At 42.0% G+C, this 23,891-nt stretch overlaps 1 protein-coding gene across 2 annotated transcripts in view; it reads right to left on the bottom strand.

Moving 5' to 3' along the window:
* Nucleotides 1-901: 901 nt before the first annotated feature.
* LOC107305714 (urea transporter 2-like) overlaps nt 902-23,891 on the bottom strand; it is a 276,645-nt gene continuing 253,655 nt past the window's right edge. The window contains exons 4-12 of one of the 2 annotated variants that reach the window (XM_015848224.2): nt 14,570-14,727; nt 10,830-11,021; nt 7,616-7,805; nt 6,993-7,121; nt 5,137-5,329; nt 4,395-4,542; nt 3,888-4,022; nt 2,996-3,045; nt 902-1,594 (exon numbers count right to left, since the gene is read on the bottom strand). In XM_015848224.2, coding sequence (XP_015703710.1) covers nt 1,325-1,594; nt 2,996-3,045; nt 3,888-4,022; nt 4,395-4,542; nt 5,137-5,329; nt 6,993-7,121; nt 7,616-7,805; nt 10,830-10,995 — 1,281 coding nt within the window. In that variant the 5' untranslated portion in view covers nt 10,996-11,021; nt 14,570-14,727 and the 3' untranslated portion in view covers nt 902-1,324. The remainder of the gene's footprint in view (nt 1,595-2,995; nt 3,046-3,887; nt 4,023-4,394; nt 4,543-5,136; nt 5,330-6,992; nt 7,122-7,615; nt 7,806-10,829; nt 11,022-14,569; nt 14,728-23,891) is intronic. The other variant, XM_015848225.2, reaches the window with a different exon arrangement.

The raw sequence follows: 23,891 nt of genomic DNA on the forward strand, positions 1-23,891 counted from the left end.
ACTACAGCTTGGCTCCCATCTCTTTGCTCAGACAGACTCAAATGAACATGCAAAATGACCCCACATTAAAATGCAAAACGGATAGCATCTAATTTGAACACCAATCCTTTGAATTTTGACTTTAAATCTTCAAGAACCTTTCTGCTTAAGATTTTTAATCTGATCACAGGAAATGACTTTAGAATGTGGAAGCCTTTCTGGTAGGCTTGCTTTGTAGTGGCTTTTGGAAGGGTTCCTAAGGAAAGTGTTCTTGTGGGCAACTGGATCTTCTCTGTTCAAAGGACTTGGAGGAAACTTAAAATACCAGTGTTTTGCTTATACCTTATACCTGTTAGAAAGCACCCCACTAGGTGACTCAGCAGCAAGGCCACACTCTATTTCCCATGATGATTATGATGGTGTTTCACAAGATTTCTCCTGGACAGCTCCTGAAAACACAGGAGAAGATCCCAGTCCTCCCCTCCCCAACAGACAAGGACAGTGTTTGGCTTGCTTATTGCTTGTGGCTTAATGCAAAAGATCAGTTTTCCTAGGAAAAGGGGAGAAAGAACTGCACTAATTGCTACCAGGAGTAAATACTTATCCTGTATGTAAAATGTTTCTGTTTTCCACTGGATGCATGCAGGGATTCAGATCTGTAATCCTGCAGTCAGCAGGAGATAGATCTTCTATTTCTAAGACAGAAGATGATGCAAGGAAAAGAAAAATGTTTTGATCATTGCTGGCTAGTCATTTCTGCAGTATGATTAAAGCACGTATATTCATACTTTCATTGTCTTGACACTTAATGGGGAATCAGGAGATGGCACCAAAAATAGTATGCATTCTGTAAAAATATTTACCTGTGTGTGCTGTAGCTGTTAAGACACAAAAAGAAGGGAAGACATTGATGGGACACAAGAAAGGAAGAGATCAGTCTGTTTATTCTACTTTCAAATATATATGTTCTTAATTTAAAGTGCTGCACTTGATGTACTTCTTACATTATTTATTATTATTAGATACCAGCTCTCTCTTGGCTTATTTATTTTGTTAAATTACACATCTAAAATTAAATACAGCTCCTTGTCAGTGTTTATGTTCTTCTGCCTATTCCTATAATTATTGTTGATAAGAGGTGGCTTTCAAGTTAACAACATGTGGATTGATAAGACAGCCATTATTATGTTACCTGAGTGCTTTTTGGAAAGCTTAGCTCAAGGGCAAATTGTATTTCATCCAGAAAGTGCAGTGATGAATCCCTGGCTTACAGGCTGCTGCTGAAGGTGATATTTGCTGCATCCAACCAACTGCTTGGAAACTGCTAACTCCTGGGCATCTGAAATCAGTGATTGCGACTGTTTTTGGGGGTGCACAAGGGAGTGCCCCCTGTGCTTATCTTTGAGTCGACAGAAGGTTTCTGCTCCTTTCGCTTCTGCTCTTCTCTTCTGCTCTCTGATGCTCTTCTCTTCATTCTCAGGTAGTAGATCCTGTTGGCTTCTGGGTAGGTGACTTTGCAGAGGGGCATTTTGTAGATGGCTGGGTTGTCTGAGGTTATTAACAGAAAGATAAGTGCCGAGAAGCAAAAAGGCCAGGTACAGAGTGGCAGTCCAAGCTGGGAGGGGAATGGACAAATAGGTGTATTTTAGAACCTCTTTTGCATATTTCCTATGCTTACTTCTCCCTGCTGCTAAATTATGGCATTTGAGAAGTTGTGAGGGTGCACACTCTCCTCATCAGAACAGTGGATGTCGATGAGAACAGTGTGACACAGGATATATCTTCCTGAAGCCCCCTCATCCTTATAGACTTTTGTCCATTCAGATGTAGAAGATAATGCTCAGGGGCAGGTATAGAGAAGTCTACATGTGTGCTTGGTCCCTGGATGTCTGGGGAGCTTCTCTGCTGCCAAATGTAGAAGGCTCCAGTGGTATGTAAAATATGCAGAGCTATGTAAGGCATCTCATACTGTAGACCTGGGTCCTTTTGGAGGTACAGCTGTTGGCAAGCATGATGCTCAGCAGCAATACTGAAGCATCTAAATCAAGCTTCAGAGCTCTGCTGACTGCAACAAAAGCCCAGACACCCAGCTCACATGTAGACATTTCAACTGGCTAAGAAATGACCAAAATCCTACCCTCATGGTCCTGTAAAGCTTGTTTGAGAATACTGTTCACACACCTTCAGTACTCGGAGCCCATGGATTTCTGGCATTGCATCTACACCACAGGCCTGCTCTGTGACCCAAACTCCTGACCTATCCTGGAGTCTGCCAAAACCAAAATTAAAGGGAGAAAAACTAGATGTCCTTTTCCCTGATCCATACCCAAAACAGGTGTGCTTAAAGCAGCCTTTTGCATGGACCTACCCGGTATTAAGAGAATGCCATATGAGTACATTTAATGCATTTAAGCTGTTAGTTCTACTTTTATTATTATTGTAAGTTACTAAATCAATTTTATTAAAATGTGGTTTTACTTTATTCTCTCAGATCTTGAAGAAACAAAGCCTGGCAACTCTAGCATCATTTCTTTCTTGAACTGCCCAGATACAACAATTCTGTATTTAAGAGAGAAATGGCTTTTTTTTTTTCTTTTTTTCCTTAAATTATCATTGTTCTCATTTCCAGACCAAACCTGAGACAAAAAATTGAGGGCAAAGTGGGAAAAGCAAGGAAAACTGTAGACTACTGCGATGCACTTAAAAATGTTGGCTGCAAATTAATGTTGCATTTCAAACCATGAGCACTTGCAGGAATTCACATATATGTGCAAATTTCCATTCTGGATAATATGCTTCAGAGGCCTTTGATGTCATGTTACAATAGTAGAGTTTGCAGGTACATGGTTCAGCTGATGCACCATCTATAAGAAATGTTGCTGGCTGCAGCACACTAATCTCAACACTGTTGGAAGTGACATGGAGAATTTTAGAGCATTTCCTTGGCATTGTATCATGAGGAAATCAGAACATAGATAAAACAAACAAACAAAACTCACAAAATATCTAAACTTACCACAGATAGTGCATTAGTAAAAGCTGCTCCAGAGTAGGCACAAAACAATGCTGACAAAAGAAGACCAAAGACAGCTCAGGTTGGGGAAAGAATGACTCAACTTTCCAATGAAATTATCAGAAATAATAAAAATACCCAAATGCACGGTAAATCATTTCATCTTATGTGAGGATTAATGTTAGAATTCGATAGCTGGTTAATAGGCTCCAATGCTGTGTCTGGCCATGTGGCCTAAATTGGTCCTATCTGCTGTGTAATGGTGGACAGTGCAAGGAAATGGTTTTGCCAAGAGCTGATGATGGTGATATTCTCTTATCCATTGACACAACTTGAGCTGTGTGAGCCATTCCCTGACCAACTGAGAAAAAATGTTCAAGTCAAACATGACAAATGCCTGGAGGCTGGGTTAATCTTCATGAGGAATTTCCACATGGTACACTGCTCTTAAACTTCCCGTATTATCTGTTTTTGTCTGTTGCTGGAGGAGGGTGTCTTTGGCTAAATGGATTTTAAACTGAACTTGTGCAATATCTCACTTCTTAGGAGGCAAATCCTCTAAGGATATTTACAATTCTGCAATGACTTCTATGAATCTCCTGAGTTGATAATTTGTTAAACTTCTGTTCATGGCATAGCTTGTGCTCCTTACAAATACTCCTTCCACTGTTTCTAGATGTTTCTTTGTTATCTGAAGTCTTGTTATCTAGAAGCCTTTACTTCTGCCTTTGTGGCTTGCACCTCCAAGTTCAAATCAGATGCCACGACAGAAGTAACTCTTGCAGAGTTTTGCGGTAAATCAGAATTCCAAACTTAATTCAGGGTTGTCCTGTATTGCTCATACACTATGTGGATGCAAAAACTTTTGGCTTCCCTTATAACATAAGATACATACCACAAGCAAGAGCCAGCAAATGAGTCTGCCAGGTCAGGGCGTAGAACATGCCTCCAATTGCAATGCACGCAAGAGCACAATTGTAATTGTGTAAGCCAAGATAGATGCTGTCAAATGGTGTTGCAATACTCAGTGCTACAAGACAAAAAAAAAAGAACAACCCAGGAGGTGAGCTTTGGGAAGTATTTGCAGGATGTAAACCTTATCTGTTGGAAATTCAGTCTCTTCCCTGATATCCAGCCAAATTTACAGTGTTCACACTTGCACAACACCCATTTGCAGGAAAAGAGTGAACTCTAATGGATCTCACTATTTTGAAGCTGTAATAGAGCAGCAGGGATGGAATTTGGCTCAGTCTCAAATGCTTCCTCAGGTAAAATTTCCTACTTACACCCCAGATTTGCTCTAGTTAGTCCCTAGGATCTCTGCATGGGAGTCTGATATTGGCTTGGATCAACAAGATCCAAGATTCTCCTCACTGAGACAATGTTGGTGAATATTTCTTACCTGCAAACATCCCAACTGTAGATCCAATTGCGGCATGTAAGCAAATAAGTGGGGAAGAGATGAGTAAAGCAGCAAGGAAGATGCCTCCAGTCCAGGGGTTTTCGCAGCCATATATTTGACCAACACCAACTGGGATGGATTGCAAGAGCTGCAACAGCCAGTAGGTAGAGGATGTGTTATTGTAGCTCTGAGCAGAGGACACAACAGTTATTTTGTCCAAGGTATTGGTTAGAAAGGAAAGATAGCAACCCTGGATCTGAGCAGGGCTGTTGAGTGAATGTAGGCATTAATACCCTTCAATCCAGAGTTACTTTCTTGTTTAGTCTGAATTTCATCAGTCCAACATGGGCATTTATTTGCTCTGGGGTGGTAATGTGATCAGTGTGTTTGTTGTGGTTTTGTTGTAAATTACTTTAGTGAAGAAGAAAAAATGTGACCCTCCTAAGCAGTAATTCTGTGTAGGGGATGATTTGAGTTTGTTACCTTGGGTGAAGCATATCAGTTCCCCTTAACATTTCTTTGGGAATGTGGATGTAACAAGATATTTTCCAATGCTAGAGCTGGCCAAAGGAGAATGGGTGTAAATGAATTTCTGCCTCTTTGAGATTGTAATGTTCTTCCCTCTTTTCATTGACTATCCTGCTGACATCCCTTTGACCACATCCAGACAATGAGTGTGCATATCTGGACATACTTGTGTGATAACAGCAACTGAGGCATGGTTAGGGGCAATCTAACTTACCAGAGGCACATTGATTGCAGACCAGGTGATATTGGGCACTGATGCTACAGGCTTGATGAGGGTCGTAGGAAAAAAAGGATTGTAGTGTCCTGTGGCTGCCAAATACAAAGTCACCGCAATATTGAAGGGCAGAGTGAACACAGGAAGGTCCCATTTACTGAAAATAGATCCCAAAGCACTGGACAGAACTGGACTGAGAATGACAGGAAAAGAGAAACAAGTATAGATTGTTCATCATAGTTACAATAGTGAAGCATCCTACCATTTGGTCATAAGCTCTGGTAAGTGAAAGCCAATGCTATTCCTTTGGAAACAATAGGCAGTGAATTCCTTTCATGTAGTAGATTGCATCTGACCAATAGTTAGAGAATGCTGTTTGTCCTTTTACAGCATCTATCACACTCATTGGTGGATGCAAGCATATAGTTGTGGAGTCTTCTCACCACTTAAATTACTTTTCTGGTCTTCTTTGGTTAAATGGGGCCCAGAAAATATGTGAATGGGAGTGCAGGTCATCTACTCGATGAAAATGGGCTGTATTTTGATGGTTTTATCTGAGATCTGGTGATGCAGCTGGGCTGAGCCACCCTTACAGTCAGCCTCAGAGTTGCAGTAGGAATCTTGTAGCTTACGGAAATGCAACTTAAGACCTGAATTCTTCAAGAAGCTGGATTTGAGTCCCAGAAGAACATTAGACTGGTTCTAATATAAAACAAAACAAAATAAAACAGCAAAACAAACCAGAAAACAAAACAAGCCAATTATTTGGCATTTCAAAAGCAACTTCTCGTGTCCTGTTATGAAGATATTATCAATGGGGAAAAAAAATGCTTTGTTCTCCTTTTGTTATCTCCTTTCTCAGATAAAGACTATTCTTTTATGATGAATTTGGTTTCCAGAGCAGTTTAAAGGCTTTCTTGCTCATTGCTATAGAAAAAAAACCCCACCACTTCAGTGAAAACGGCGTCCCAGTTTTTGTGTTGAAATACAAAGCTTCTGCCAGCTATACATCTTGTCAGGAAAAAAAGAAACAATTAAAGAAATACCGACTTCTAAAGCTGAGATCCAAACTACTGGTTGAAAAAGAGAATCTCTGAAAAGTCTAATTTTAAAACCTTTCAGCTCTGCCCCCGAGCCCTGCAAACTAGAAAAACAGGGAAATGTTGGAAGAAAAAGCCTCGGGGAATTCTGGCAGACAAGACAGACTAAACATTCTTGCAACATGTTCTGGATTTTGAGAGCGTCTCAAAATGACCTTCGCCGAGAGTGACTAGTGAAGTAAAACACTGAAAAATCTGATTTCAAAAGCAGTGAAATGCAGTCATGATTTGTATCTTGTCACTGACGGTGATTAAAATGTGGCTTTTGAATTAATTTCTGTTGAGGCTGTTAAATAGATTCTGTAGTGCTGTTGCGGTCTGTATTTACAAAAGGTAAATATAGTCCTGAAGGATGTTGTCTAGCTTTTGGAACTAGTTGTAGGAAATAATTCGATTAGTGACTGGTTGCACATCTGAGATGGGAAGGTGGAATTCAGCCTGAAGGAGAAGCTTCAGGTCAGTTCAGCAGCTGGGTGAGGGTAAATCATAGGAGTCCTAGGCATAGTGAAATCCACCCCACTGTGATCTGCAGATGAGGTCCATAAATATGCATTGAAGTAGGGCTGCTTTGTCCTTCAGGTATGACTGACCTCCTGCTAGTCTGTTTCATTCAACAAAAAGCTTTTTTCAGTGCTACCTTGGCTGGATCTACTGATGTAGAGGACTGTGCAGATGGGACTTGCAATGTGTATGAGATTCACATGGCAGAATTCCTTATTCTCTGAGAACTGTGCCTAAGAGAGAAGTGACACTTACCAGGCCATGGATATAACTGCCACAGGGGGAAGAAGCCACCAGTAGTAATCTCCCTTATCCGAGTAGACAGCCATGAGCAGTCCCACCAGGATCCCATTATAGCCGTGCAGCCCTGCTGCAATGGCTGATCTGTGATACAGAGAAATGTTTGCAAAGCAGCAAGCTGTGCAGAAGGTGATCTGCCACAGAGACTCACTGAAATGCAGCTTAAATATATCCTGCTCCTGGTGAAGGGAGTGTAAGGGGAGGATGGAAAAAGCAGTGAGGTATTTGCCTGGTTTCATTGCTGAGGTCTGTGGAAGGCAGGATTTTTGAGGCTGTTAAAGAATGATGATCCAGAAATCTCTGTGTGACAGACATCACATTGTGATGATGGCAAAACTTAATATTTACCAGGGAGAGAACAGGACCTGTAGTGTTGGATGACGTTACTCTCACAGTGGTGGCCAACTATGAAGACAGACCAGCACCTTCTGGACCACAGCTCTGTCCTCACTTAACTTCTTCCAAGCCAAGTGAGGAAAGTGGATCTGCTGACTCTAATACTGTTCAAAACTGGACTACAACCCATCAGCATGCTCCTGATATCATAATGATGATCTCAGACATGAGGTTCCACATACCTCTCCTGACTGAGAGCCAGTGCAGTTAATGTTGATGTGGCAGTTCCAACACAACCTGTCAGCATCCACCAGGGCTTCTGGATGAAAAGCCCCACTAAAATGATGAGCCCGCTGAGAGGGTTGTTGACAAACATCACCTGAGAGGTGCCTCGCAAGATCCAGTCCACCAGCTGAACCATGAAGGGTTTATCTGAAAGAGATAAGAATGCTGATGATAAGACACCTTTTCATTGGGACTCATTCAAAGCACACTCAGCTTGACAGTAGTTTTCTCACCACAGAGAGGAGGTGATGTATCAACAGGACTATAAAAACAGGCTCTGATTTATTGCTGTCTGAGCATATTTTTGCATCTGGCACTTGAAATAACAGGGACTGGGCCCTGCTATAGAGTCTGTGGAGGGATTCATAAAAATGGTTTATTTATGGTGGTTAAAAAAAAAAAAAGTCTTTGCAGAAAATTCTGCTATAAATTTAACACGGAGATAGACCTTTCTCTTTGTATCATTCAGATGCAGAGAGGGATAGAAGCAAAGACTGACACTAGGTTGTGTTTGGATAGGGAAATATAAAAGAAACACTGCAGCTGTTTTATGGAGAAAGCTGGTGATCCAGAACATGGAAAAGTCAGGTGGTAAAGCGAGGGAGGGTGTGATGCTGGTCCCCATAGCAGAGGTGGCTCAGTGCTCAGATAAATGAGGTAGTAGGAATTTGCTTAGTTTCTTACAGCCTGGTGCACTGTTCAGACTCAATGACACAAAGGACAGCTCTGTTCTTTACTGATGGACTGTATGAGGAAATTGAGCGCACCCTCAGTAAGTCTGAAGATGACATGAAGCTGGAAGTGCTGATCTGCCTGAGTGTAGGAAGGCTCTATGGAGGGATCTGAATAGGCTGCATTGATGAGCTGAGACCAATTGTATGAGCTTCAACAAGATCAAATACTTCAGTTAGAACTAACCCACATGACACTATGGGTTTTGGGCAGAGTGGCTGGAAAGCTGTGTGGCCAAAAAAGGATCAGTAGGTGTTAGTCAACAGGTGTCTTAATATGAGCCAGCAGTGTGCCCAGGCGACCAAGGAGGTCAATACCAAGAAGGCATCCTGGCTTGTATCAGAAGTAAAATAGTCACCAGCATTAGGGAAGTGATTGTCTGTCTGTACTTAGCACTAGAGGGGCTGCAACTCAACTCATATGTTAATTTCTGGGCTCCTCACTACAAGAAAGACACAGAGATGATGAAACATGTCCAAGAAAGGCCAACAAGGCTAGTGAAGTGTCTGAATTGCAAGGCAGTCCATCCATCAAATCCATATCTTTCCAAATTTTGCAGTCACCAGGGACTTCACTGGACTGCCATGAATTTTCAAATATCCTTGAGAGTCACTTGGTGCCTACATTGGCCAGTTCCCTCAGACCTCTGAGATACACCTTGTTGGGACCCATAGACTTATACTCAGATTGTGAACATGAGATTTGCTTACAGTGTGTGGGGGGGGAGGACATTGCTCCCCCATTTCCTACCTTCTAACCAATCCACTTCAGGGGTATGAGGTTGCTTGAGGGTATCACTGTACAGTAATCCATGTGCAGAAGGGGGATCTGAAGCACAGCAGTAGCTGTGTTCCTGACCCTTGTGCAAACTAACTTGAGGTTGAAGTGGAAATGGCACTTGCAATGCCATGTGTTATTAAATACAGTGGAAGAATATGAAAAAGAAGCTCTGCCTGCATGCACACATTGTACCTTTCACCTTCTTAAATATGTGAAATTAATTCAGCTACTCGGTTTACACTGTTAATTAGACGCAGTGTGAAGTGCAGGCTGCTTCTAGAATCTGGGCAATGTCTCATTCGTGACAGCTTCCCACCACTCCCTTCTTTTCCACTTTCCTTCTCTATTTATCTACAGTTGGGTCTTAAGTTCTGTTTTGTTTTGGAGGTAGCTTAAAGAAAGTAACTCTCAAGGGACAGACACCACTCTACATCTATCTAGCATCCCTAGGAGAGGCTGCAGTGTGTCTTAAAGGTTGACTGCATGTACATCCGTTTAGCAGTATGTTGCTGCTGATCCAGGCAGTTATAAGCAGGAAGGAGTGTCTTCTTTAGAGAATAATGATTGGACCCATCTGAGATAATTTTTTACTAATGCTTTGTATTGAGCTATGAAGCATATCAGCAATGCTTTTGGGTTTAACTGTATTCAAACATGATGAACATGCAGGTGCAGGAAGATTTTCAGGACATCAAGTAATAATAGCCGTTTACCAAGGTAGAGAAAGCAAGGTAGTTAATAAAAAGCAAAAGGAGACATTCCTTTTTGCTAATGAACCAATCTGAGTCCACTGAGAACAGGCTGCTCAGTGAGCTGGTGGAGTCACTATCCCAAGCTTTTCAAGAAGGGTCGGTGCTGCTGTGAAATGGTCCAGAGTGTTCATAGGCATGGGTTGATGGTTGGACTAGAGGATCTCAGTGGTCTTTTCAACCTCAGTGACTATATGATTCTATGAAACTGCCATCCTTCTGAGCTCCCTGAATGGAGGTAACTCTGCTCACCTCCTCTTCCTTTGTTGGAGCTGTGTTGCTAATGAACCTTGCCTCGACAGAGAAGTCCCAATCTTGCACACCATCACAAAGCCCAAATCCCTAATAATTCTGGGTAACACAGACCATCTGCTGATGTATTGTTCCTGCCTGGACAGTAAACCTTTGAGATCAGTACTTGCTTTGTACTTTATAGGAACATAGCACTTGTGGTGCTTATTACTCCCCAAAGGCTGGTAAATACAAAGCCTTTGCCTGTAACAGTCAGAAGTCAAGTCCACATTGCCAGCCCACACATGGACAAGGAGATGGCTACTGATCCAAAGCACTTACAAACAAGTCCAAATCCTCAGCTCTGACGTGCAATTCTGGGCATTGCTATGAGGGAACACAATGTTAATGACATAACTGATTAAGTGTAAAAGACATCTTTTGCCTGTGCTGAATTATATGTGCACCCATGGTAATGGCAGTGAAGTTTCTTTCTCAAGAGCAGCACAATCTGGGCTAAAGCACCAGAAGTTCACTGTGAGTTCAGGCCATGACTTCTGCTATGTCTCAGAAGGTGAAGTGGTCCCTAGTCTTGTGGCCCAGAACTGGATGTACTGTTGGTGATGTAGGTGTTCCCAGTGTGCCATTCCAGAGAGCCCCAGCATATCCCTGTGCTTACTTTTCATCCACTCTCCATATTCTTTCATTTCTCCTGTGAGATACTTGAAAACTTGGTGGATTTGTTTTCCACTTCTCCCCAGTATGTCCTGGCTTCTTGTCTGCTTCTCTGCATATAGGTTCCTCTCAGCTGGACTTTCAGCCACAACAATTTCTCCGAGATCCATCTCTTTTGGGTAGTGAGAAGAGGAAACTGTAAATCACAAAATCCATGTGTTAGAAAACCTCTTGTTTTGTGCTCTTGCAACTTTCTTCAGTACTTTAGAGAACCACAGTGACATCATTTTTTAAAGAAGGGAGGTTTAATGGAGAGGAAACCTGCCTGAGCTACTGCTGAGAGTGATGTGAGCTTCCATGACAGTAATGCAAGCTTCCATCTAGCACTTGCTATAGGTGTCTTCTTTTGGGGATGATAATCATAAAATGGTCTAATGCTGACATGGAGCTGTGGCACAGAGCTGCATGGGGCAAATTAGACATGGCTTGTCTGCCTTGCAGGATCCTGGCCATGGCTCCTCATTCCACATCTGCTTTTGATAGACAACCAAGAGCAAACTGAGGTAGCATCAAAGTCTTGCTCAGAAATTGGCATCCAGATGTGACTCTGAGCAAAGATGAGCCCCTTGGCTCAGGGCTGTGGGGTCTTTAATAAGCAGATGGGTATCCAGGCAGGATTATTTGTTTATTAAACTCCAAAGTACTACAGCAGATCATTAAGATCATTAAGACATGAAGCCTTCAGAGAAAATACACTGTATTGCAACCCAGGGAGTTACACTGTACATTACATCTGCAAAGATGCTGCCCAGTTAGCTCAGATCATTTTGGAGCAGTGTGTCTGGGTCTCTAGATTGCTGACCAAGAGCAGATGATGTTGCCAAGAGCTTGCTCCATGTTTTGTGGGTTCTGGGCCCCACCTTCTGGTGGAAGCCTGGGTTTTAGCGGATGGCTGTCAATGTACAGCCTGCAGCAGAAAAGCAGAATGAGAAGGGATGCCTGGCTGGGAGCAAGGCTGTTGTGCCTGACAAACTGATGGTAAGTAAAATATCCATGGCTCTGGATGCTCTAAGAAGTGGGTCCTTGACCACCAGAAGATGTTTTCCATTCACTCCATGAAGTACAAGTTTAGATACAGCTCTGGAAATGCATCCCGCAGTGCTTGCTGCCTTGTGCTTTGGCTCTCTCTGCTGGCAGCACAGCTCTTTGCAGTGGCCTTTGAACACAAGCCTCAACCTGGGGCTGTAGATTTAACATGTAGTTGTGTCTGCCTTCTTGGCACCTGAGTATCTCATGTTTATTTTGAACCTCACCACAATAGAAAACAGTTGGATTTTAGAAAGGGGAATCATCACTGCAGAGCATATAAAGTCCAGATTCACAAGACTGTGCTGCTCAGTTCCCACTGAAATTGAGATGTGGGACCTGGATGTTTCTAAAAATTCTTGCCCTCTCTCACATCATTTAACTATTAGGGGTTAAGTGCAAAGCAGTCATGTGAGAGCCTTTTGCCATCGGTGCAGAGAAAATCTAGTACCTCAGGAGAGTGATTCATGTCACTTTTCTCATATGCCTGTATTAGATGTGAATTAGGGGGTGCCTCTCCCTGCAGAGGGAGATTGGCTGCTGAGCTTTGAGGGCTATTTTTAGGTGAGAGAAATTCCAGCCATGGAGATTTTGGCAAGGTCAACCCTCATGTTTATGGAAGAGGGATCTGGAGTCCCAGGATAGTGCTTTAAACCACCAGGCCATCTGTAACAGACCTGCAGTATGCATCAAAGCTCGGGAGCTAGGAAACAGTTCTGGTCTTGTGATTTTCATTTCTCTATGTATCAGAAGGGAATTAAACCTCTGTTTGCAAGGTAGCGTGCTCATCCACCTCATAGGGGAAGGCAGCCTGGGAGGAGATGGCTGAAATTCACAAATTTTGGGGAAAGGGAACAGTGCTAAAAAAGATATGAGGATATTGAAATCATCCACACTGCCACAGCAGTGAGCTGTAGGGCTTTGCAGCAGTAAAGCCCAAAGGGGTGGAGAAGGTATTGGAGAGATGTGGTGAGCACAGTGATCCCTGCAGCAGCAGCCTTACCCTGGAAAAACACACTAACACACTTTGCAGCGAGCACCTGTCAGGCAGCAGACATGTGCTCCATGCTGCAGGCTCCAGGAATAATAGAGAAATCGTTTGAACAGTTAACTAATTAGGGCTAATGAGAGCCCGAATCACTTATGGCGCACCTACAGCTGATGGGGAATTCCTTGAGAAAATGCCTTTTGTCAGCAAACATTGATTCATCACTGTTGTTAAAAGACATCCCTCTTCTCAGGAGCATCTGTCAAGCTGCAAAGCAGTGCCTAGCAATCCTGATTCATCTCCTGGCCTACCTGTGCCTATTCATTCCCAAACAGACTGCTGTTCTATCATGCTTTTGGGGTGCAAGATTATGATAGCATAGAGCTTTGTATTTTTAACCTTCTTAGAGTAAACACTGGTTTTCTGCTGGAGAAAATATTTGTGGTGTTGCACCCCCACAAAGCCTGCAGATATTTCGTGGCCCCACAAACAAATAACAGCACAAGGTGGCTGTGAATAGTGGGAAGGTGCATGATCAAGGGTGATGAGTAACCCATAGCATTTGAAACCTCCTTTCTGATGGAAAAGATGTGCCTGGAGATGCAAGTGCACATTTCATGCTCACTTCTGGTTGTGCAGGGAGATAAGCATTACACTAAGGCACCTGAGACCAAACCAGGGCAACTGGTCTTTCCTTTTTCACTAGCATTGTGAGCCCACGCTGCAACCTCTCTCCTTGGAATGAAAATCCTGGCTCTAAACAAGTACTGAGCTTGTGTGTTCACTTTCAGGATGTGAATCTTTTGTTGCCATGATTTCTAGCTTGGGTTTGCAGTCACCCAGGCTGGAAATGTCAGTCCTTTCTGGCTTGAATCCCACGGTATCACCTGACTCCAGGATGTGGAAATGAAAGGAAATCAGCAGGGAAGCTGGGAGGGCTGAGTGCATAGAGGTGACTGGAGAAGTGTTGACTTCAAGGGACGTGGCCTCACAAGGGTTTCTGAAAAGAAGCAGTTTGTAAAGGCGTGTTGCTCTCAGCAGAAGCCATAAAGAAATGGAAAGGAAATAGTTTGTACAGCTAGAGGGCAAAACTTTGGAATGGTGACAGAATGCTTGGCTGACTTGTAATGACTTTACCAAGCAAAGCTCTACCAGGAATCTGTCTGTGACAATGAAAATAAATGTAGAAAGCAGGGCATTTCAGAACAGCCACGTGGTTGCATGTAACACGCTTGCAGAGGGGCAGGTACAAAACACTGTGTTGGGTTTATGTGGCAAGGTTTTGGTAGCAAGTGTGTTGTTGCAAAGGTGGCTTCAGTTAGCAGAGCACAAAAGCTGCCCTATGGCGGCTTAGAGGAGGCAGAGTGAGAACAGAGTGGTGGAGTTTAGCTGCCCATCAGGGTGAAATTACCAGAAAGATAGACCAGGTAGAAAATCCTACATTCTTATCCCAGACACCTAAATAAAACAAAGCAGCAACAACAATAATAATAATAAACAACAAACAGATCAACCCAAAATAGTAGGGTAATTTTTTTTTTTTTTTTCCTACCCTAGGCATTAAATTAAACCATGTTCCATAGCAGTTCTGTCATATCCATGCAAACACAACTGTCATGCAAAAATTAGCAATCGGGACAGTTTAACTTATGGGGTTAAATGACTCTTACATCTGTGGTTAGGCGCTTTTATCTGAGGATGTGCTCTTGTAGTCCTTCTGTATCTTACTTTCCTGATCTATATGGTATAAGATGCAATACTTTCCTTCTCTCCAAGGTAGTTCTTTACTGCTTCTTCATTTCCCTCTGCTGCTGTGGTATCTCCTAGTCTGCCAAATGAAAGCACAGGGTGTAGTCAATGGGTTGTCCTAGCATATTGGGTAGGTAGTGCCCTTGGCACCACCTGTAAGTGGCTTGTATGTATACATAGATGTGTATGTGCAATTGTGGAGGATGGTTTGCCTTCCAAAACGATGCCAGCAGAGTGGAACTCCTCCTGACTCTCCTTAACCATTTAAAACCTTACTGTTTTTGATTGCTCTGCAGTCAACATGGAGAGGTGAGTACCACCCTCTTCCACGTGCCATTGTCGGTGTTGAATGAACTCCTTTTCAGAGACACCTATTTCATCCCTTCAATGATAGAGTGAGGCTGAGGTGGGGCTTGTGTTGCTAACCATGGAGATTTCCAACATAAGTCTATTTCAGCAACTCAATCGGGTTCCCATTACACTCAGTGAAGAGCTAGTCAATATATGGATCTAAAGCATGATTCACCCCCTCCCATCCTGTACAGGTGAATCATATTATAAACTCTGTTGCATTTGGGAAAGACAGACAGATCAGATGCAAACAGCTGCACTGGTTATATGGAGGGAGAGGGATGATGAATCTCAGCAAAACAACTATCCCAAGGTCAGTTGGGAAATCTGAGGTAGCAAACAAGGACATGTTAATGTTTGAATGGAACACTGCTTTATATTTTTATTTTATTTTATTTTATTTTATTTTATTTTATTTTATTTTATTTTATTTTATTTTATTTTATTTTATTTATTTTATTTCATTTTATTTTATATTTTATTTTATTTTTTAATAATAAAAGTAGTCAGACCAGGTAGATATTTTAAGACACAAAAATGCTGTTTTCTTGCATATGGTTTCAGTTATAAAACCAGAGGGGAAAACAAATAGAGAAAATATGAAATATAAACACCATCGCTTCTAAACAGAATGTTTTTCAAAGGTTTCCATGAGGTGTTGGCTGCTCTGCAAAGCAGACTGTAAAACAACTTTACAAGCCACATTTATTCTAAGAGCTCCACTTATTGAAGTACAATTCAAACTCTTGTTCTGCGGGCCAAGTCCCATAAATTAAACACTTGTCCAATAACACATACCTCTCCACTTGGATCCTCAGTTTCTTTTTGGCTTTGTGGGTCTGTGTCTCTCTCTCCCTCCCTCTCTTTAAAAAAATCCATTGCGAATAGGAACAAAAAAAGGGTCTTCTTGTTTTAGGAACGAATTTAAGAAACAGGCAAGGAAAATAAGCATAAAGAGGGGAAAAACAAACAGGTCAGCGTTTAAATTTAGCTCACGGAGGCTTTTGGTCCATTATTTTACACTGTGATGACACTGATTTAAAGGTAGGGTGCAATGTTCAAGTGATGTGCAAAAGGAGGTTTGTAGGGATCAGCAGAGGGACCTGGAGCTGGATGGCAGGTTGGATCTGTTTCCTGCTTTCAAAGAGACCTCCATTTCCCTGTGAACAGCCTTCTTCCAAAGGGTCATGGCCTTAGAGATATGATCCTAAGCAGGGACAGATTTTTCTTAGAAGGGAAGGGACAGCCCCATTGAGCTTTAGCTGGAAAACTGAGTGGGATAGTTTGAGATGTTTTCTGTCCTGCCTGATCTGGAGTAGGAATGGGTCCATGCTGGAAAAGCCATGCTGCTGGGCTCACTGCAGCTTCCCATTCCCATCTTTTTGCCTTCTACTCTCTGTCATCACCCTAAATCTTGCAGATAATTTTTTTGTATGATGTCTTTCAAAGCCCTATTTTATTTTTCATCCAAGAAGCAGAAGATCTCATCTCATTTCCCATCCTATCATTTCTACTTTAGCACATCTGTCTATCTGGTTTGACAATCATTCCTGCCTTTTGTATCCTTATTTTCCTGACATCCTCTTTGATGTGGCCTACCATATTTTTCCTTCTCTTTGGCCATGAGCTGCATGCCTTTGCTTTCAGAACCAGTCATAGAAACACAGACTGATTGAGGTTGGAAGGGATCTTTGAAGGACACCTGATCAAAGCCCCCTGCTCAAGCAGGGTCACCTAGTAGTCCCAGGCCATGGGTAGACAAAACTTAAATGTCCCAACAGGAAATACTTTTTCTATCTCGGATACTACAACTGATGAGAATGAAAGAAAGGGTGAGAAAGGAAATGTGCTTTAAGGATATTCCAGTGTGGAAGAAACCAGATTTAGATCTACCATTGCTCCAGATGGTTTTAGGAAGTCTTTTTGTTTTGCAATGAAGCTGGAGCAGCTCTTGTGGCCAGTTCTGAAGGCTGAGCTATGAAGACATCGCTTCTTCTAATTGATGGTGGTTAAGAGCAATGATGACTTCTTAAGCTGTCATAGAATCATAGAATCATAGAAACATAGAATGGCTTGGATAGGAAGGGACCTCAAGGATCATGAAGCTCCAACCCCCCCTGCCACAGGCAGGGCCACCAACCTCCACATTTAATACCAGACCAAGATGCCCAGGGCCCCATCCAACCTGGCCTTGAACACCTCCAGGTACAGGGCATCCACAGCCTCACTGGGCAGCTGTTCCAGCACCTCACCACTCCCACAGTAAAAAACTTCCCCCTGACATCCAACCTAAATCTTCCCTCCTTCAATTTAAAACCATTTTCCCTTGTCCTGCTGTTATCTACCCTTTCAAAGAGTTGATTCCCCTCCTCTTTATAGGCTCACTTTAGGTATTGAAAGTCTGCAATTAGGTCACCCCACAGCATTCTCTTTTCCAGGCTGATCTAGAGCAACAGGGCTGTCTGAGGTACAGATGGCTTTGAGTACAGAAGTTTTCTGATATCTCTGTGGCCACTTAGGTGATACTGTACGGTGATGTTGATGTTCCACTCTCTGTAACATAAATGCTATGCTGGAGTTGGAGGATCTAGGTCTTCACCACTGACCTTTGGGGCCAAAGTGATCTTTAGCCTGCCTGTAATCCAATGTGCTTGTATAGAATATAGCTTTAGGAAGCTGTACATAAACTGACCAGAGGTGGCTAGTCACTACACCTGTGAACATTTCTGCTGGCATCAGATAACCTGCATGAGATATGAGGAATGGCAAAAGAACTCCGTGAAGTGTGCTGATGTTTTTTTGGTGAGCATGAAAGAATCAGACCTCTCTCCAACAAAACTTTGCCTGTAAATGTTTTAACTGCAGAAACAATCACATGGTTGCTGATATTGCTGGGCCAGCCCAGCTGAAAACTGGACTGCCTTTAACAGTGTGTGGTAAACCACAGTCTGTAACATGCTCACAATGAATAAAAATGCCAGAACTTGTCCAACATTTGGTTAAAACTTGAAACAAAACATGCAGCATTTTAACGGGGTAACTGTAAAGACATTTCTCCATATACTTCACATCTCTTGGTCTTTAATAGAAAGTTAGCAGGGATTTTCTTTTTTTAGATAGCAACAATTTATTGCGTGTTTCCCGGGTAACTACAACACTGCAAACCTTCCCTGAAAACTCCCCTGGGATTCCTGCAATGTTAGTGAGCATAATGAATGGTAAATGTAAAGCAAACCCATTGAATCGCTTTATTTTAAATTCTGGCAGAGACATAATTTCCCACAGTTCATAAACATTTACAAAAAAGGAGTTTACATGTAGAAAAACAGTTGTTTTTATCACTCAGATCAAAGAATACATTTATCTGGATGTACGGGTGCATTTTCAGCCAGCTTTTGAGGAGCTCAGGTGACAGTCTTTAAGAAGCTTCATAGTCTAATACTGAACCTTTGAAGTCTACAGCTTTGCTCACCCGAAGATACAGACATCAATTCTGCTTTCTGTTTTGCATGAGTCTGAAGTTTACACTTCAAAGATTATAGATGACAGACTGAATTTCCCAGGTTGCTCACAGCACTGGAACTTATCAAATAGTATAAAACGCAAAAGTAGGGCACATTACAGGATAGAAGGTTTTGTACCCAAACCCACGGAGCCATTTTGATGCTCGGGAGCCAGTTGGATGGCACTTGAGCTCTGGGAATGTGGCTTTGTGCCTTTTGGAAGTTCAGCAGAAGGATTCCCTTAGTAGTGTTAGTGATATTGCATCAGACCCTAAGATGGAGGAAGCAGCAAAGCAAGAGCTGCAGATAACAGCGTTGCAGCTGCCAAGGCTCCTGGCAAACCCTGGCACCACTCCATACTCTGCCTTACATTGCAGCAGCTCAAGCCCAGAGTTTACTGGATGGAGTCTGGTTTTCATCTTGAGTTTTATTCCTCGGTAGTTAATAGAATAACACTAATATAAGTGAGAGAAGGGTCATATCCATCAACCCCAGTGGAGCTGCTCTGTGTTTGTGTCATTGTATACTGTGAGCAGATGGGGGCATGTTGGGTTTATGTGCTGCTGGATCAGTGCACATCCTGGGGCATGTCTGCACCTCCTTATGGTGTAACTGCATCTGCACTCTGCGTCTTTATTATGAGGCATATCCACTTGGAGTCTCAGTGTTTCAAGAAAGGCTGGCATTTTGGGAAGGGCAGAAGGATTTAAAAATGGGGTGTTCAAACCCCTCCTTTTATAAAGTCCCTAACAAGGAGAATATAAGTTACGATCATTTCTTTCAAAATACTTCATTTTGCTTTAATCTTCTAAAGAAGCCCAATGTATCTGTAATATCAAGTTACAAATAAAATGAGCTGTGGTTTCAAAATGGGGAAATGGTGCACTGGAGGCTGAATAACATTAGAGATTTTCAGGAGAAAATTGCTGTCTCCTGAGATTTCCACATTTTTGTGGAGTTCTTTGCTTTGTGGCTACATTTCCAGCCTCTCCTCTCCCCCCTTTGGTTCTTTGTTACTCCGCTGTGAGAACTGCAATTTCATGTAATTGAGACATCAAATACCTCCCACCATCAGAAGATGTTTCTGGCATATTTTGGTTGCCAACGTGTTTGTGTTGAAGCAGGATGCTCCACTCACACACAGAGGACCTTGTATGGCTGAAAGCAGATGAAACCTGATTTAAATGATGTTTCTAATTAGAGGTGAGTATTATCTCTCAGAAATGCAAAAAGTTTTTAAATTAAATTTGAGGGCTGAGAGGGTCAGATGACAAATGCACAAATTAGTTTAATCTTAATTCTTTGGGTGAGGCACGTGATCCAGGAACTCTGCCACAGCAAAGCTTTTAAATGGGGGATTTGTGGAGGAGGTAAAGGAATTTTTTTCCCCTCCCAGCAGAAATGACAGGAAAATTGCTCTTTGGGTGTTTTTAGCAGTGTCTTGGCCATGGAGGGAGCTGGGGCCCATGGATGTGACTCCTACTGGGAGTAGGGTTAGTGCCCATGGTACAGGGGAAGAACTGAACTAAGATTTGTGCAGGGATATATTCTAGCTGAAATGCTGGTGCTTGTGAGGAAAGGGATGGGCCAGAAAGCAGAGCATTTAGCCAAAATGTATATATTTCATTTATAAATGTGGGTACTGCAAAGAACCCTGTCAGGGGTTGAAGATATATTCAGGCTGGGTATCCAAAGAAGAAAGGCTGGAGAGCTGGGATTAGGATTAGGTTGATGTATGACTCACCCAGACAAAAGAGAGTGGGAGTTAAGAGACCTGATAGGAGTTAGGATGTGTGGATAGGGATGAAAAGACAAAGCCATGATCAGGTTCATAGTCACTTATTTGACTGGAAATAGATGGAAATGCAGCATTGGTATCTGTGTGAGATGGATTCAGAGCTTCACCCCATGACCATGAATAATGCCCATTTCTCTCTCACTGTGGGTGGGTACAACATTTTGGGGCTCATCCTTGGGGTAGGCATTGTGCATTGCCTGAGGTTTGTGGTTACTTGCCAGTACAGAAGGGCTTTGGAGGAACACACAGGCAGATATTGGGAGTTTAGGATCTAAATGTATTTGCTAAAGTTGTTTGCTTTGGGTTTTTTGGTTTTTTTTTTTTTTTGGTATGCTTGTAAGAAGACAAGTGGGGTTATGGTTGTGAAAAAAATTTGCTACAGAATGGGAAGTAGAGCTGAATTTTGTTATCTTCAGTTGATTTGGTGGCCTTGTTCTGATTTTGTTCTCCATATGTATTCCTAGCAGAGGCTAGTCTTAGATTAGGGATGATAACCTTTATGAAACTAGTGATCGCACAGCTACAGATATTTTCAGATTTGCTTCTTCTGGGATGGAGAATATTGGTATCACTTTATTTGATATTAAGCTCTATGTGATAGTAAGCTCAGTTTTTCTGTGGTGCTTTATGTCTTTTTCCTTCTGTATCTCATTGTTCAAGTTTCTTTTATAGGACTTAAAAGAAATGTTGCAGATCCAAGCTTATAGCTGAACTTTGGCATGACTGTGAAGGAAAATATAAAGTTTGCATCAGCTTGTTTTATTCGCAGTGAATTTTCACATGGAAGAATATGCCTTTTCCACAGCCAAGGTTAGATTTTGTGCTAGGCTCTATTGTAATGCTTGATATGCACATTTTGTTTCAATGAAGGCTTCCAGTTGTCTGGAGGAAATGTCTAACTAGTGTCAGTTTATATAACTGCCATATTGTTAGGCTTGTGTGGCCTTGAGTGCGTTGTTGACAGCCAGTGCTTAGGTAATAGAGGGTTTGTGAGACTAAAGGATGCATAATGAGGCTTATAATATAAATTTGCCAGTTGCACTGCAGCCAGTGCAAAGGTTGGGATTAGTCTGGAGGATCACAAAAAGTTGAATTGGAAAGCCAAGGCTTTGGCTGTGGTTCGCCAGCTGCAAAAAAAAAAAAGCCTAGAGCTGCTTCCACTTGGTTTGAATCCCTCAGTCTGAATGCTTCATCTGGAGCCAAAGTCAGGGTTAAATTTAGGGTCAAGATGTACCGAGGGTCCTTGCTGTGCTCCAAAATACCTTTCCAAAAAGCTGTTCTGGGACTTCCCGTGTTTCTAGGAAGAGCTGAAATGCAGTGGTTGACACCACCAATGAAAGAAACACACTATAAATAATGTTGAACTTGACATCAGATATGTCATCTCTGAGCTACAGATCACGTTTTCCACATCTACAGTATAAGCAAAACCTCATGATAGATCCTCATATCCCATCTTGAGTAGATACTGCTTTCTAGGCTGGGCAGTATGAGTTTCATCCTCTGTTGTGTCCCTGGCAAAGCCACATAACCCACTCATCCATTTATTCCATTAGAGTTGATAGAGCAAATCCTACCTTGCAAGCTACCAGAGGGATTTTACCGAAGAATTTAGAGCATTTTGTCTACAATGGTCATGAAAGAGCAAGTATCACTTTGTTTTGTGCTATGAGAAGAGAGTAAAAGGTTTTTTCTTCTGTCTCTTTCTTGTGATACGCAAGATAGAAAGATGCACTTTATTGCTAAAAAAGCAGTTTCAGGTCACTCAGTTTCTAGCATTAGCAGCTGTATTTAGCAGAGTACTTTGTCAGAAGAAAGCAAAAAAGATCAAATGCAGGGAGGGGAAATCAAACTTATGGTTTGGTTGTTTTTTAAAGCCTAGTTTAGCTAAATTCAGTGATAATTTTTCAAAGGAGAAATATGCTGCAATAAAACATTTAATGTGTTTTTGTGCTTGTTTTCATCCCTTTGAGAAAAACGATACAATTTCAGACTCTAACGCTATACATATATATTTTTTTTCCTCCTCGTTTTTTCAGTTCAAGCATTAAAACATAAAATCAATTATTCACACAGTTATCATTATAGATTATACTAGAGGTAGAAGTTGTTCAGATAGCTTTTTTGGACACTGTGACCGAATACCATTCAAGAAGGCTTGGTTTAAATGGACGTTGGCAAGATTCTTTGTAAGTGTGTGAATGGTATAAGAAAACCAGACATTTGCAAGTTAAGAGAATAAGAGATCTGTGTGTGAAAATACCTAAAAGGCACATATGAGAACTAACTCATCTGTATGGCTCATGCTCAGACCTTTGGTAGAGAAGTTCTGAGACCTGAGGCACACACACAAAAAAGATGTTTGGGCAGCAGAAGCCAACTTGGAGGCTGTAAAGTGATTTGTTTCTGTTTTCTTGTATCAATTTGAAAAGTCAAGTCAGCTTTACAGCTCTGAAATAAACACAGTTGGGAGTTTATGTGAGTTCAGGATGGTGTAATTTGTATGTTTTGGACACACTAGGGTAAGGAGAAGAAACATTTGCAGCCAATTTGCCAACATGTTCCTCATCTGACATATCGACAAGTTGGTTGAGGTAATGGGAGAGATAAGTGTTTTAAGTTGTAAATACTTAAGAAGCTGAGAATCTGGAAAAGGGAATTAGTTTGAAAGTACAGCAGTCATTTACGGATACAAAGGCTGGTTGGAGGCGACCTGTAAATATGCCAGTGCCTGCCATATTGTCCTGAAATAGGCATCGTGCTTGAAACTTGGGGCAAGAGATGTTTGACCTCTGAAAAACCGACTTGCACAAGGAAGAGGGCAGGCAGGGGTCAGTAATGCTCAAGCTCTGGACTCCATACAGCTGCCTAGATGTTCATCCAACCTAGCAGCTGCCTCTCCTAGCTGTCCTGTCCTGGGGCACTGGCAACTGCTGCAGCTGGCTGAGCTGCTCCTGGCCACCATTGTCCTGGGATGAGGTCTGCATGGAAAATACTTCTCCTCTGTTGTTTTCCAGTGAAAAATGGAAGAATTGCTTGTTTGTTAAGTGAGCTGAGATGTAGGAAAAAATAATGCTGTTGCTGACACTAGTGTTATCATGCCTGCAATTAATTCATGGCTTTGTGAGAAATATGAGTTCTTGACTGGGTAAAGCATAAGGTCTGTCCAAAGCTCTTGATTCAAAGATGCTGGGTCCTTGTTCAAATTCCAGTGAAGTCTGAGGAAATATGGGTTTCTCTGATGTCCTCTGCCACTCACCTGCTGGAACAGACCATACATTGAACTGGAGCTTTTGGATTTTCAAGAGTTTCGAAAATGAATTGATGTGAGTCATGATAATGGTGGGTTTATACACCTTTCAATCAACAAAATCACATACAGAATTGCAGCCTTATTATGACTGTCAGCTTCTCAGCTGTGTCACAGAAACTGAAGGGCAGCAAAACCTTCAGGGGTTTACTAACACAGAGTGATTTCCCCCCGGTTTTAGATGTCTTATTTCTAGATTTTTTATAATGCCTCTTCTTCCCATGCCTTAGGCATTAGCTGGCTCTAGAAACAATCCTGTCCTAGCCTTGGAAAGGCCTGAT

The sequence above is a fragment of the Coturnix japonica genome, chromosome Z (genome assembly GCF_001577835.2).
Source record: "Coturnix japonica isolate 7356 chromosome Z, Coturnix japonica 2.1, whole genome shotgun sequence".
Lineage (NCBI taxonomy): Eukaryota > Metazoa > Chordata > Aves > Galliformes > Phasianidae > Coturnix > Coturnix japonica.